General features: G+C 38.3%; 1 protein-coding gene across 3 annotated transcripts; it reads right to left on the minus strand.

Annotated features, from left to right (window-relative positions):
• Positions 1 to 732: 732 nt before the first annotated feature.
• klf11b (Kruppel like factor 11b) lies at positions 733 to 6655 on the minus strand. 3 transcript variants are annotated; one of them, XM_084394325.1, is made up of 4 exons: positions 6569 to 6655; positions 3322 to 3576; positions 1501 to 2275; positions 733 to 1414 (listed from the first exon to the last, which is right to left on the minus strand). In XM_084394325.1, exons 2-4 carry the CDS (start codon positions 3565 to 3567, stop codon positions 1119 to 1121), a joined length of 1317 nt encoding a protein of 438 aa, XP_084250451.1. In that variant the 5' UTR covers positions 3568 to 3576; positions 6569 to 6655; the 3' UTR covers positions 733 to 1118. The 3 variants fall into 3 exon arrangements, with proteins under 3 accessions (XP_084250451.1, XP_084250450.1, XP_084250452.1); XM_084394324.1 differs by lacking the exon at positions 6569 to 6655 and adding an exon at positions 5081 to 5381; XM_084394326.1 differs by lacking the exon at positions 6569 to 6655 and adding an exon at positions 3663 to 3889.
• Between the last annotated feature and the right edge of the window lie 6778 nt (positions 6656 to 13433).

Genomic DNA, 13433 nt, shown 5'->3' on the forward strand with positions numbered 1-13433 from the left:
CATCGTAAAACGCAGTAGTATACGGAATATTTTCTATTTAGACAGTGGTCTGAGCGATAATTACAGGCATCCGGTTTCAATCTCTGTGGGAACATTAGCATGACTGGAAAGCACACGATTTATTCCATGCCTGTGGTAATGAACAAAACTTTTTTCTTTTTTGTTGTTGTGGCCTAATTTCACAATGTCCCTTTCCAAAACTAATAAAAGTTGTTTTTGCTCATCGGAACAGCATGTGTTTGGCAAATAGAGAAGGCTTTTCGTCATAAAAGTACACAACTTACAAAAAAATATATATATTTGTACCTTATAAGAGAAGGAATTAATAGTAAGGACATTTATCGAAACATGTCAACAGTCAACTTTATAATAAGCTAATGATATATTGTTCGCTCAGAGGAGTTTATTTTAAATAAAGAGCAACTTTGCTAACTTTTTACTGACTTAATGGCTACTGAACGAAAATGACTCAACTTGCTGCTGAGAAAGGCCTATTAAAGGTGATGCATGAGACAAAATATCCAGTACACACACGTCATGAATCCGACAGGAAGTGATGCATCATGCCAACAATGTGAGAGTGGAAGATGTGTTACTGCCAAGAGCAGCGAGAAGCAGAACAACAGCCAAAACACTCCAAACCGCATAGGAGTTGCTGAATTTTTCTGATGTCACAGATTTATAACCTTTAGTGCTTAAATAAAATCACAAAAATACACTTAAACTTCATTGTTTAATAAAAAAGGAGTATTAAATAAAAGGCATTATATGATAATCACAGTGTAGATAATTATCCACATATATTTGTACATATTTTCCTTTTTCTAATTTTGTGTAGTTTAGCATACATCATACATTTCCATTAGATATGTACAAAAAAAAAAATAAGAAGAAAAAGTAAGAAATTTTAAGACAAACATAGTACAAAGACTGGCAAAAAGAGTGCATAAATCTTTTACACAATAGTAAACAAAATGTGCGAAATATGTGCAGCAAAAGAAGACAGGAGTCCAGTGCATAATAACGTTTTTGCCCATGAGAGAATCAGCAGCCTTGCCCTCATAACATGAGTCCCTGCATAACAATGGTGAGGGTTTAGAGTTCAGTCTCCATCAAAGTCAGTTAGAGGCTGGCAGCAACATGCTGACCGGTAGTGCTGTGCCAGTGGGCAAGGCCTTGGCAGCGGTGATCTTGTTGAGGTTCCGCACCTCTGTTTGCCAGGATGGGATCTTCTTGGTGGTCATGTGTCGCCGTGCGTGTTTGGTGAGGTGGTCGCTGCGCATAAACCTTCGGTCACACACCGGGCAGACAAACTTCTTTTCGCCCGTGTGCGTTCGCCGATGCCGAGAGAGCTCGTCAGAGCGAGCGAATTTCTTATCGCAGCCTTCCCAGTTGCAGCTAAAAGGTTTCTCTCCTGGAAGGCAGAACAAGACATGTTAGATGACCTGTTTGATCTAGACTTTAGAAGTTAGTTGACGCTACATACTGATCATTATTTACCTGTGTGCGTTCTGAGATGAGCCTTTAGGTGAGAACTTTTAAAATAGGTCTTCTGACAACCTGGGAAATTGCAGACGTAGTTGCGCCTGCGGGAAAAGTCGACCTGCGTGATGCTGCTCTGCCCCGAGGGCATGTAAACAGGCGCGGGAGCCAGAGGCAGGAGCTTGGTGTTGCCTAGAGTCATAACAGTCTGTTGGCACTGTGGGGCCGAAGACACCGGTGACTGGGGCATCACGAACATCACCGTCCCCTGAGGCACCGGAGAGCCCATCAGGAGCGGCTGCGGTAAGATAGACTTCACCCCAGGGCTGGGCTTCTGAATAAACGTCGCTGAGATGACTCCAGGTTGGGCCACCGGGAACATCTGGCATATGATTGGTGGACTAGAGGTTGGGGGCGGTGGCTGAGGAGATGTTGTAATGAAGCACTTATCATCCTTAGAAAGAAGTCTGCTGCTGTTTTGGCATGGCGGCGTGGTGTCGGTCTGGGGTTGGCAGGACAGGGTGGGTGATGATGATGAAGGAACAGTCTTTTGTGGAATGTTCTGATACAGGGAGCTGTCGGCCGTGTGCCGTATTACGCTGGTTGCCATGGCTCTGCAAGGCAGGGGTGTGGTCTTTTCTGTGGGGTCCTGAGTGGTGGAGGCCATGGTGGGGCATGCAGATCTCGGGCTGGGGAGGCTGGGACAGGACCGGGTGAGTGGTGAGGGGGAGGCTGGCACTGATGTGGTGTTGGAGGCCTCAGTAAAGCTGGGGCTGTGTGGTGGGGTCATGCACTGCAAGGAGAGAAGACAATCAGAGTTAAGAAGTGCCCAGGATATCAAGGCCATATCGGTTATCAGAATTTTTATTTTATCTGTATCGATATTGTATATTTAATTGTGCACGCTAATTCCCCTATTTTTACATTTAGATTACATTTGTCGTCTTCTAATGCTCACTTAAAGTTAACTTTTTTAAGGAGTGCACCAATATTAAAATGGCCAATACAGATACACCGATAATTATTTTCATGTTTTGATCGAGAAGTGATAAATGGTTGATACTGAATAAAAAATAAAAGACTAAAAGACTAACTAAACTAATCTTAAATTTACACAGATTATAAACAATGTACAGAATGAAAAACATTTATATTAATTTTAAGATTTGGATATTTGATTGTGCATGCTCATTTGCCCTATTTTTACATTTAGATTAGATTAGAGTCTCACTTAATATGTACACTTTAAATGTAAGCTTTAACAAATCTAAAAATAAATATAAATTTTCCACACTATACCTAAATTCAAGTATGACTTTGGTTTTAGTGTTTTATGTTTAATTTTCTTAAAATAGTACAGAATTTTAATACCTGACATTTATCAGTTACCGACCATAACATGCAAATAATTATCAGCTTATCGTCGTATCGGCTATCATAATATTGGTGCATTCCTAAAAATCAAGTTCTTTTGCAAACAACTAGTGGAATCTCCTTATGGATGAATGGCTGCTCTATTCACTATGTCACAGCAGTACTACTTTGTCCATTCATCTCTCAGCATCATTACAGCACAGGTGAGTCGTGTAAACACAGTAAAGGAGCCTGTGCTGAAGTTCAGTTTGCAGATGTAGCTTATCTCAAGACTACCACCTGTCCAGGGTGTCATAAAACCTTCCCAAAGTTTTCAGCAAACAAATCAGGTTCTGATAAGAGCTTTGTGCTACGCTGTGCGGCGCCTGAGGTTCCCCGGTGTGAATGTTGACAAATTAAACAGAGCTTGAAGTGTACGTATTTTACCTTCTAGCAGATCGTTTCAAAGTAAGAAGACTCGCTTACCAGTGAAGAGAGCGAGACGAAGTCCCTCGGGGTCTCCGGTGGTTCGGGGGGAAGGAAAGAGTCGCAGGAGTCTGAAGCTGGTGTGAGAGGGCGAGGTTTGAAGGTGTTGGGTTTTGGAGACATCTGACTCCAGAAGCTCATGTAGACCAGAGCCTCAGCAGCCTCAAGATCATTGTATTCCAGAACACTGCACGAAGAGTGCTCACTGTGCTTTTTCCCTTCCAGAAAATCCTCACAGTCCTCCATTCGAGCTCCCTGAGAACCACAAGAAAACAGCAAAACTAATGTAAGGTAATGTGTTAAAGATGAAAGAAAACCCTCTGGGTTGTTTTGACACATACAGCTCAGCTGCTGGGTGGATCTGAATGAGTCTTTCTCAGTCTTTATCTATTCATGGATCCAAAAGCAGTATGACAGTTTAACAGAGGAGCCCTTTTTAATGCAGCCCGTCTGCAGGGACCCTCTATCATTAGGGCTGAAGTCAACTCCCACTGCCAAATAAAGCCAAAACAATGACGTGCTCACAAGCTGGCCATGTGAAATGGCTGAGAGCAAAACTTGAAACCCCCTGATAGACACGGGAGCAGTGCCAGAGGCCAGAAAACTTTGACTGAAAGCCCCTCCCAGCCAATGCTCTTCAGAGAAATAACACCATTAGTGAGCAGCATGCACAGATTTTTTTTTTTTTTTTTTTTTTAAGCAGTGTCAACAAGGTGATTGCCAACACACCTGATTGACTTCTGTACAGTCTGCATATAGTGTGAAGTATGGTACTCAACCAGCCTCACTGCTTTACATAATACAATGCACCGGTGGGATATTTAGGTTCCAAAAGACCACTTCTCTTTTGCATATTTCTAAGTTTAAATGAGAATTGAATTTTTTTTTTTTTCATTCTTACCAAATATAATATTTAAAGTTTAATAAATATAACACTAGAAATCCACTTGTCAATATAAATTAACAACATAAGAGACTAAGGAAAAAAATGATAAAAGTGTCACTGCGTGTTTGTCTGAGAGAGGGGGTGATTGCCAACACACCTGATTGACTTCTGTACAGTCTGCATATAGTGTGCAGTCTGGTACTCAACCAGCCTCACTGCTTTACATAATACAATGCACCGGTGGGATATTTAGGTTCCAAAAGACCACTTCTCTTTTGCATATTTCTAAGTTTAAATGAGAATTGAAAATTTTACCAAATATAATATTTAAAGTTTAATAAATATAACACTAGAAATCCACTTGTCAATATAAATTAACAACATAAGAGACTAAGGGAAAACATGATAAAAGTGTCTCTGCGTGTTTGTCTGAGAGAGGGGGTGAGTGTATACACATACATTTTAAAAAATAAAGGCAAGACAGGAGAATTAAGATACAAAATTTCGCACAATGATTACTTGGTTGTCAACTTGAGGGTTAAATGAGGCGAACAGGAATAACGGTGCCCACTGAAACTGTAGACTACAACAGATCCGTATTGTTTACTATAACAGGGCCAGTCAACTCGAAGACGGCTACATGTTTTCAGAACTTTACAATATTACACATTGTAACATTTCTTAATGAAAAGGCAAATACAGTTACAATGTAACATTAAGTAAGAGTTGACGTCATTCGCCTCAGTTCCATTAACAGTTAACCACAACCACAACTAGCAATGACCAGTCAGTGTCAGTAAATCACAAGCAACTCATAAAAAAAATAAAAAGTATATTACATAAATGCTATATAACGAAATATTCCGATCTTACCCCACATAATCGTTCCATGTTAGAAAACTGGCGTGTTGACATCTATTCAAACGTATGAAAAAATATTAAATGAAAAGTAGAGCAGAACAAAGACATGGAGCTGCTCCGCCCGTTCAGTGACGCGACTCACACCGGAATTCAGTTCGCTTTTACCAGCAGCTGAGTAAAACAAGCCTCCGAAAAAAAGAGAAAACAAAATTCACAACAGTCTGGCTGGTGGCAACACGCCACCAATGAAAAACAAATGTGTGTGAGACCTTGGCCAATGGGGTGAAGGCCGGCGCGTGATCAGTGCGTGATAGGCGAGCGATTGGAGGAAGAGGGGTGCGTGGCTGCAGATGGGCGTGTGGAGGGAGTCAACAGTGTCGCTGTAAACTCGCTGAACTATGAGAGGACGGAACTGGGCGAAAGGTCGCAGCCTTTAGGAGCCATATAATAGTGAAACATGTTTGTGCATCTATAGTCAGCTTAAACAGGTAACGGCTAAACACACAGCATGAGGAGCCAAATTAGCTTAGCAGGCATGGAGAAGCAAAAACAATAAGTCATATTACAACCAAGTTTATGAATAACATTAAGGTTTAATTGGTAACACTTTACAATAAGGTTCCGTTTGTAACATTATTGTTACATCAGTTAACAAGAACTAACAATGACACATACTTCTAAAGCATTTTTACATGTTAGGTAATGTTAATTTCAACATTTACTAACACATGAAGTTGTGTCTGTTGATGATGTAATGAACAGTTGTATTTTTATTAACTATCTGTTTTTTTAAAAAAAGGTTAATGAATAGGCTACTGTAACATATTTACGGATGTATTGCAAATTTTTTGTTAGCATAATGCATTACCTAACGTTGACTAATTAGCCTCATCGTTATTCAACAATCCTTATTGTAAGGTGTTTACATTTAATGTAATAACATTAAATGGTTTTAATGCAACCATGACTAATGATTATGGGGTGATGACAAATTGGGATTAGTGGTTTAATCATCAAGAATAATTAAAATGCTTGTTTTCACTGTCATTTTTAATAGTAACAATTCCCGTATTTTTGAACAAATTAATAGATAATTTCCTAACATGACTGCACACAAATGTGAATGCAAAAATGAACAGTGAATTTCCATCACTTTCCAGATGCTTATAATAACAACAAGAGTATGTAAATAAATACACAGATACAAAAAAAACATACAATAGAAATTGTCTGTGCAAAAAATATCAATATTTTGAATGTTTTAATCTAAAATATTTCAATTTATACTATGAACACAATTTTATTAATTTCCAGGCCTGGAATTTTACAATTGTTTCCTGCAGTATATAGATCCTGCAATGTAATAAATTGTGAAAACACTTTAGGTTCAGGACAGAATGTTTATAGTCTTTATAGTTTACTCAATATGTAATGCACACCTCATTCAAATCTGGAAGAGCAGTTATTACGATACAGTGCTAGTACAATAAACATTCTTACCTCAATCTCTGGTCTTATCCGAACCCATTTAATGACCTTTAAAAAAACAACAATAATGTTTGGAGTTGTAAGGTGGATGTGACTGTCTTTATTTATAATAATGTGTCTAAAATCCTTTTATCTAGCTTGAATTCATACGTGTTTTAGTCACACCCTCTCTGGGAGGATGGGATTACACTAACTCGTCATTTTTCTGCCTTTAAAAGTAGTGACATTTAAGTAAGTCAATGTTCAACGAAGTCATCCTGGAAAATGTCAGGATGTTCTGATCACAGTTCCTGCAGGTGATAGATGATGCTGTAAAAGTGCCATAGACGAGTTTATTCTTTGAAAGAAAAATCTGTTCAGGGAATATCTTTTTTTAGTCCCAGCTAGAAATACACACTGATACTGAGACACTGAGCATGAATTCTGTCAGGTGTCCAAGCTTGTTATCTCGACCTTAAGCCATTTAGCAGTCATTTTAGTTCAAATGTAATAATTGAAATACTTACATTATGCTTGAGTCTTTGAAGAGAATTAGAGAAAGAGTTAAAGAGTTAGTTCACTCAAAAAATGACCATTTACTCACCCATGTGTCGTTCCAAACCCGTATGACTTTAGTTCATCTTCGAAACAAAAATATATTTGAATGAAATCTGAGCAATTTCTGTCCCTCCATTGACTGTCCACGCAACTACTTTGGCAATTCAAAAAGTTCACAGAGAGATCGTAAAACTAATCCAAATGAATTGAGTGGTTTAGTCCAAATTTTCTGAAGAGACATGAATGCTCAAGCATGCTTGCTTGATGTTCTCTTGCACAATGAGTTTCATTCATTACTTGTGCATTTTATGCAGTTGAGCTTCTGCTTATGTTCGCTGATCAATGTTTATATGTGGGTGAGTAATTGATGACTATTTTTTTGGGTGAACTAACACTTTAAAATGAAGGATATGAATGGAAACATATGTTATGGTGGTTTCTACACCCAAAGACATTTGGACCTATGTGACAGGATTTTCTGAATTAATACTGTTGATCACATCAGTAATTGCTCAAATAAATGGTAATGTCATCATTCTTAACATGTTTAAACGTATTAAGATATATTAGGATAAAAATAATTTAAAAAGGATCGTTGTCATAAACTACTAATTACAGCTTATTAGTGTTTAGTAAGGTAGTTAAGTTTCGGTATTGGGTAGAATTAAGGGATGTGGAATATGGTAATGCAGAATAAGGCATTAATATGTGGTTTATAAGTACTAATAAACAGCCAATATCCTAGTAATATGCTAGCCTGACTACGTCAGACTTCTTACTTCCGCTCAATTTCATTTCGCTTCTGTACTCAGTCTGAGACAGCGTCATAGCTTTCCGTTTTCCTCCGGCCTGAAAACAGCCGGCCAATCAACGAACAGAGGGCGGGCTGAGAGCCGTGACGTAGACGCTGATTGTACCGTGGATGCGTAGATTTACTTCACATAATCTGCAAAAGTCGTTCACAGCCATGTTCACTCCGGTATTTCGCTCGATGGTTTTGTTTTCGCATCATACTACATGTGTTTACAGTGGAAGTTAGATGCGGCTGAGCATGCGCATCACACGCCATAACCAAACGTTATGTGATTGGCTTACGGGTAACCAATGATTTTAAACTTCAGACAAGCGCCTCCCCGCGAGAAAGAAAACGCTTTTCAATTATGCCATGCCAGACTCTGTCTACGAAGCAAAGCGAAGTAGCAGAGTTTGGTATTACCAGGCTAGTAATATGCATGCTGATAAGCAACTAGTTAATAGTGAAAATTGGACCCAAAGCTAATGTGTTACCAGGAAAAAATGTTGTATCGTTGGGTTAGGGTTAGACCCCTTAAACCCACTTCATATTTATTTGAGGTTCCTCCGGGTTGGGAATCACCGCTCTAATCGATGAAATTATTCAAATCACTACATAAGCAATCAGAACAGCAGTAAACATCCTCCTCAACTGGCCGTCTATGAAGGCCACATGTCAGTTTGTCTGCCGGTGGGCACTCAGGAAAGCAGCGGGGTCAGAGACAGCAGAATGCATCACGTAAGCTTAGACAGTATGTGCTGTAGTGACCGATTGTGTTCTGCCAACTGCAGTACGGCGAGTGGTGTGTGGGATGTGTAGGAGTTATGTGAGGACTGAGAAGCATGCTTGTGATATAAGTGAGCCAGACTGAGAGAGAGAGAGAAAGGAAGGAAGGAAACTAGAGGAAAGGTTATGCTATTCACTTCAACCCTTCAATCCCAGTCCTCCCAGCACCCGACACCAGTTCTCACATAACGGCTTCAGTCCAGAGAAGAGCGTGGGTCAGTTATTTTTAGAGGTGTTAAATATACTACTGTGCTTGAAGGGTTGTTGTATTATGCACACAATCTGGTCTCATGTTTGTGTAACGTTCAATATGCAGCAAGTGTTTAATAGGCCTATATTTTTCTATATTCCATATTTCTCTTATTTAGATCTGAAGACATCAGCAGCAGTCATTAAAAGGTATTGGGCATGTGTGAGTGTGTGTTTTGGCAGCACATACAGGCAATTCAGATGTTCGTATAACTCAACAACAGGCTGATCAACAGAAACTCCTCACTTGCTTCATAGTGGGTGTGTATCTGGGTGAAAGGGCAACAATTGGGACTGAACGTCAGTTTTGTTTAAGAACAGATCCTGTTCTGTGGTATGTTAGGTGCTGAGTCGCACATTTGTCAAAGTCATCTGGTCTGCCATACGGAGTGACTTAGATGTGACTTAGATGGTTGAGATGATAATGCAAATTATGCTTTAAGATTACATTTACTTCACATTGAGGGACAAATGATAATATGGACAACATTAAAGCATAATATATTATTTTAAATTATGGAAATGTTTTCAGCTGTGTTTGTAAGATGTGTCCCATCCAGGCTATACCAGATCATCTGACGCATGGTTCATCACTGTACTTTCCAGTATTTTCCAGTGCTAGATATGTCAGTTATGAGTAAAGTGTTTTTTAAATGATTCTTATCTTCAGAAAGCCCAAACAGTTGGTATTATTTTTGTTGTCAGATGATTTCGTCATGATGGGGGTGTTTAAGAACAGCACTGTCTTAAAAGCATCACAGACTACTCATTACATGTACATTTATGAATAGTTTTTTTGTGAGATCCACTCATAAAGATCTGCCCTATCATTGTGCACAGAAGTTATACAAATCATAAAAAGTCAATGTAATCTATAAAGACGCTGTAAGACTAGGACATATGCAACCAAAATAGATGGGCAATTTTCTGTAATTTCACATAAAATAGCTTGTGGGACACATTCAAATGTACCTTTATCTTACAATTTGGATATGCCTGAGCATACAGAACTCATAAACATTTTCATCATAAGGACACTTAAAAAGTGGTGTTCTTTTATACGTTTATGTAAATTACCAAATTTACCTGTTCAGAACTTTTGGGATTTTTTAATTGTCTGTTCAATCTCAAAATAAGTGAAGCTTAAGAACCATTTTGGGAATTGATTCAGCATTTGAATCAATTCCCTTGTGCACAAAAGTTCACAAAATATACATGGTATATACGTACCATAAATATACATCCATGCACAGAAAATATTTAATTCTCTAAAGTTTATTTTCAGTGCTTCAAATGAATTGAAAAAACAAAGGCAATTGAACTGACCAATGAACAATGAACATTTTGCATACAAGTTCCTCTTGCATTTGAAAAAGCATCCACAAAACCATAAACAACAGGTTTTTTTGTTTGTCTACATACTGTAGTCCATCACTGTGACAGTTTGTGTTCTAGATTACAGTAAATGGGAAAGAGTTACTCTGTCAATGCCACAAACAGGAAGAGTGAACTGGGTAATTTGCTTGCTTGAGGTCACTACTGGAAGTGGAACTCTGATATTAATGAATCCAGGAATGAAGTTTAGTACAAGTTAGGTCAAAAGCCAAATAACATTGCTAGAACTTCAATTGATCCGTTATCCAAAACAATTTACTTTCTTGGATTTAAGACACGAGAAACAGGTGGAAAAACACTTTGGACCTTCCAAAGTCATCAGACATCTTTAGTGAGATTCCAAATCACAGGGATCGTATATTTTCAGCCCATAGAGCACTGCAAATTGCGTAGGGAATACGTACACATGGATGTACTGTATATCTTTACCCACCAGTCGTTGCGTTTGCATTTATTATTCAGCTTAACTCACTTCATTTGTGGAAAATGGATGCAACCACTACAAAGCTGTTAGCATGACAATGGGTTATGCTATGTTATATTATAAATAAATATAAATCTATTATATGTAATGTTTTTGAAAGAAGTCTCTTATGCTTACCAAGGCTGTATTTATTCATTAAAGATACAGTAAAAACAGTAATACTGCAATAAAAACATTTTCTATTTTAATATATATTGTATTTTATAGCCTATATGAATTCCTGTGATAGCAAAGCTACATTTTCAGCAGCCATTGCCCCAGCCCTTCAGAAATCATTCCAATATGCTGATTTTGTTCTTAAGATGCATTTCTTATTATTGTTAATTGTTGAATTATTAATGTGTTTTTTTGTTTTGTTTTTGAAAACCTTTTTTTTTTCAGTATTCTTTGACGTACAGAAGGTTTAAACTAACAGCAATTATTTAAAATATATAAATCTTTTGTAACATTAGAATTACTTTAGTGTCACTTTTTATAGTCCTTGCTGAATAGAGGTATTAACTAATAAAAAAAAACCTAATAATGATAATAATTTACTGACCCCAAACTTTAGAATGGTAGTATGAACGCAATGACCAATCAGAGGTGTTTAAGGGTAGACAAGTTCTGTACGCTTGCAAACTCTCTGACAAAGTGTAGACTATGTAAATAAGAGATTCATTGTGTTGTTTCATTCAGCTTCATTAAAGTGACCTTTTTGAGATTGTGATGAATGAGTGACAGCTTTTTAGTGATTATAAAGGGAGTGCTCTTTGCATGCTGTCTATGGTAATTCATATAATATATTCAGAATTTAAAGAACACTTTTGTTTTTCATGCTTGACAAGCAGCCATGTACACGCTTCAATACATAGGCCCATTTGCATGAGAAATATAAATGCCTCCCAGTCATGTGTCCTGCCGCCGGGCCTGCCTCAACCGTAGTAGTGAACTAAAATAACCCACATTTATTTCCGATAAGTTTTCAAGAATGTAAGACGAGCAATGCAGTGTATGTTTTACCAGTTCTCTCAGACACAAAAGGTGTAGTTCAAGTCTACAGCAATAGGGCTTGAAGACTGTTGCCTCTTCTTGCCCTATCAATCAGTTGTCAGAGCGAGTGGACGAGAGAAGGGTGTGTCTGTGCTGAGAAGTACTGAGGTAATCCAGTAAGATTGTGCTGACTCAGAGAGGCGATGACACAGTCCTCGAGACTTAAATAGTCACAGCTGCGAATAGGGCCATTTTGAATCTACATTGTTTCTCCACATTGCCTTTGTTTTCTTTGGCCATTTTTAGAGCTGAAATGTCGCGTTTCAAGAAAAGAGTAACCATTGACAAGAACGGGGGAAGGGAAAAAAACAGGATCTGTGGAGAGATTCTGTTTCCCTCCCCTAATAACTTTGTCACAGCATGGGATTTTTTGCTGGCCTTTCAGCATTTTACCCACTTGAGAACAAGCAAGTGCTGTTAATGGATTAGGACAAGAATGTTTGCAAACAACATAATGGGAGTTTTTGTGTGCGTGCACAGACACACACAGGAAGAACAGGCGACTTAATATCCTTCCTGACCTATATTTTAACATTTTAAGTGTCAAACTTTCCACAGGTATAAAACAAACTCATTACTTTTTCTCTTAAAGCTATAGTACATAACACCTAATATCAACTATTACAACAACAAACGTGTAAAACGCTATCTTTATGGACTTATTCAGCTTTGTCAGCTCTAAAAAAGCCTTACACACTTATATAAATGCTATAAAAAAGCACTTATGCTTATTAAATGTATTATTGAGGAGTAAGTGCAAGGATTAAAGCTGAATCCATTACGTTAGGTGAAGTTAATGTTATAAGGTTGCATAAGGACAGAAAGGGTTCAAGGAAAACTGTAGAGTGTGGAAGAAAGATGGAGAGGTGAAACCTAAAGCAGATGGCTCAACGCATTGTTGTGACGCTAGATTTCCTCTGGTAAAAACTATCCAGGGGTGCGTTTCCTGTTCAACAAAGTAACTCGCTGCTTAAAGGAACACGCTGACTTTTTGGGACTTTAGCTTCCCAGTATGTATACGGTTAGAAGATGGCTGTGTCTCATGTGACCTTGTTATTTGTACACGCTGTGACTATACAAATCAAAACATGTAAATAGGAAAATGTTGGGGTTATTTTGTCACTTATTTGAAGCAGTATGCTAGCTGGAGCCATTTACCTCCAGTCTTTGTGCTAGGCTAGGCTAGCGATGGGTGCATCAGACAGAGTTACGGCATGCACGGAGATGAAAAAGGGTATGTATGGACTTATCTAACTCTGGGGGATACGGTGAATAAGCTAAAGTCCCAAAAAGTCAGCGTGTTCCTTTAACTACCATATGATGCATCGTTGAAGAAGGTAGTCACGACTGTTTCCCGAAACCATATTGTCGTAAATTTGTCATTCAATCAACCACGTTGGTTAATAATGTCAGGCAGGTGGTGGAGTAATAACTTCGTAGTAATCCTTTTTGAGATCTTTTCTTTTCCAGAATTTTTGCTATAAATTGCAGACATGGCATCTGAGGACTAAATCAAATTTTTCTTAGTTACTTAGCTTTATTAACATATTCAATCATAGGCTCCTTCTTATGTACCAGAGCACGTTCGCACTCTTCAAAAG

Source organism: Rutilus rutilus (genome assembly GCF_951802725.1).
Source record: "Rutilus rutilus genome assembly, chromosome: 21".
NCBI classification, from domain to species: Eukaryota; Metazoa; Chordata; class Actinopteri; order Cypriniformes; family Leuciscidae; genus Rutilus; species Rutilus rutilus.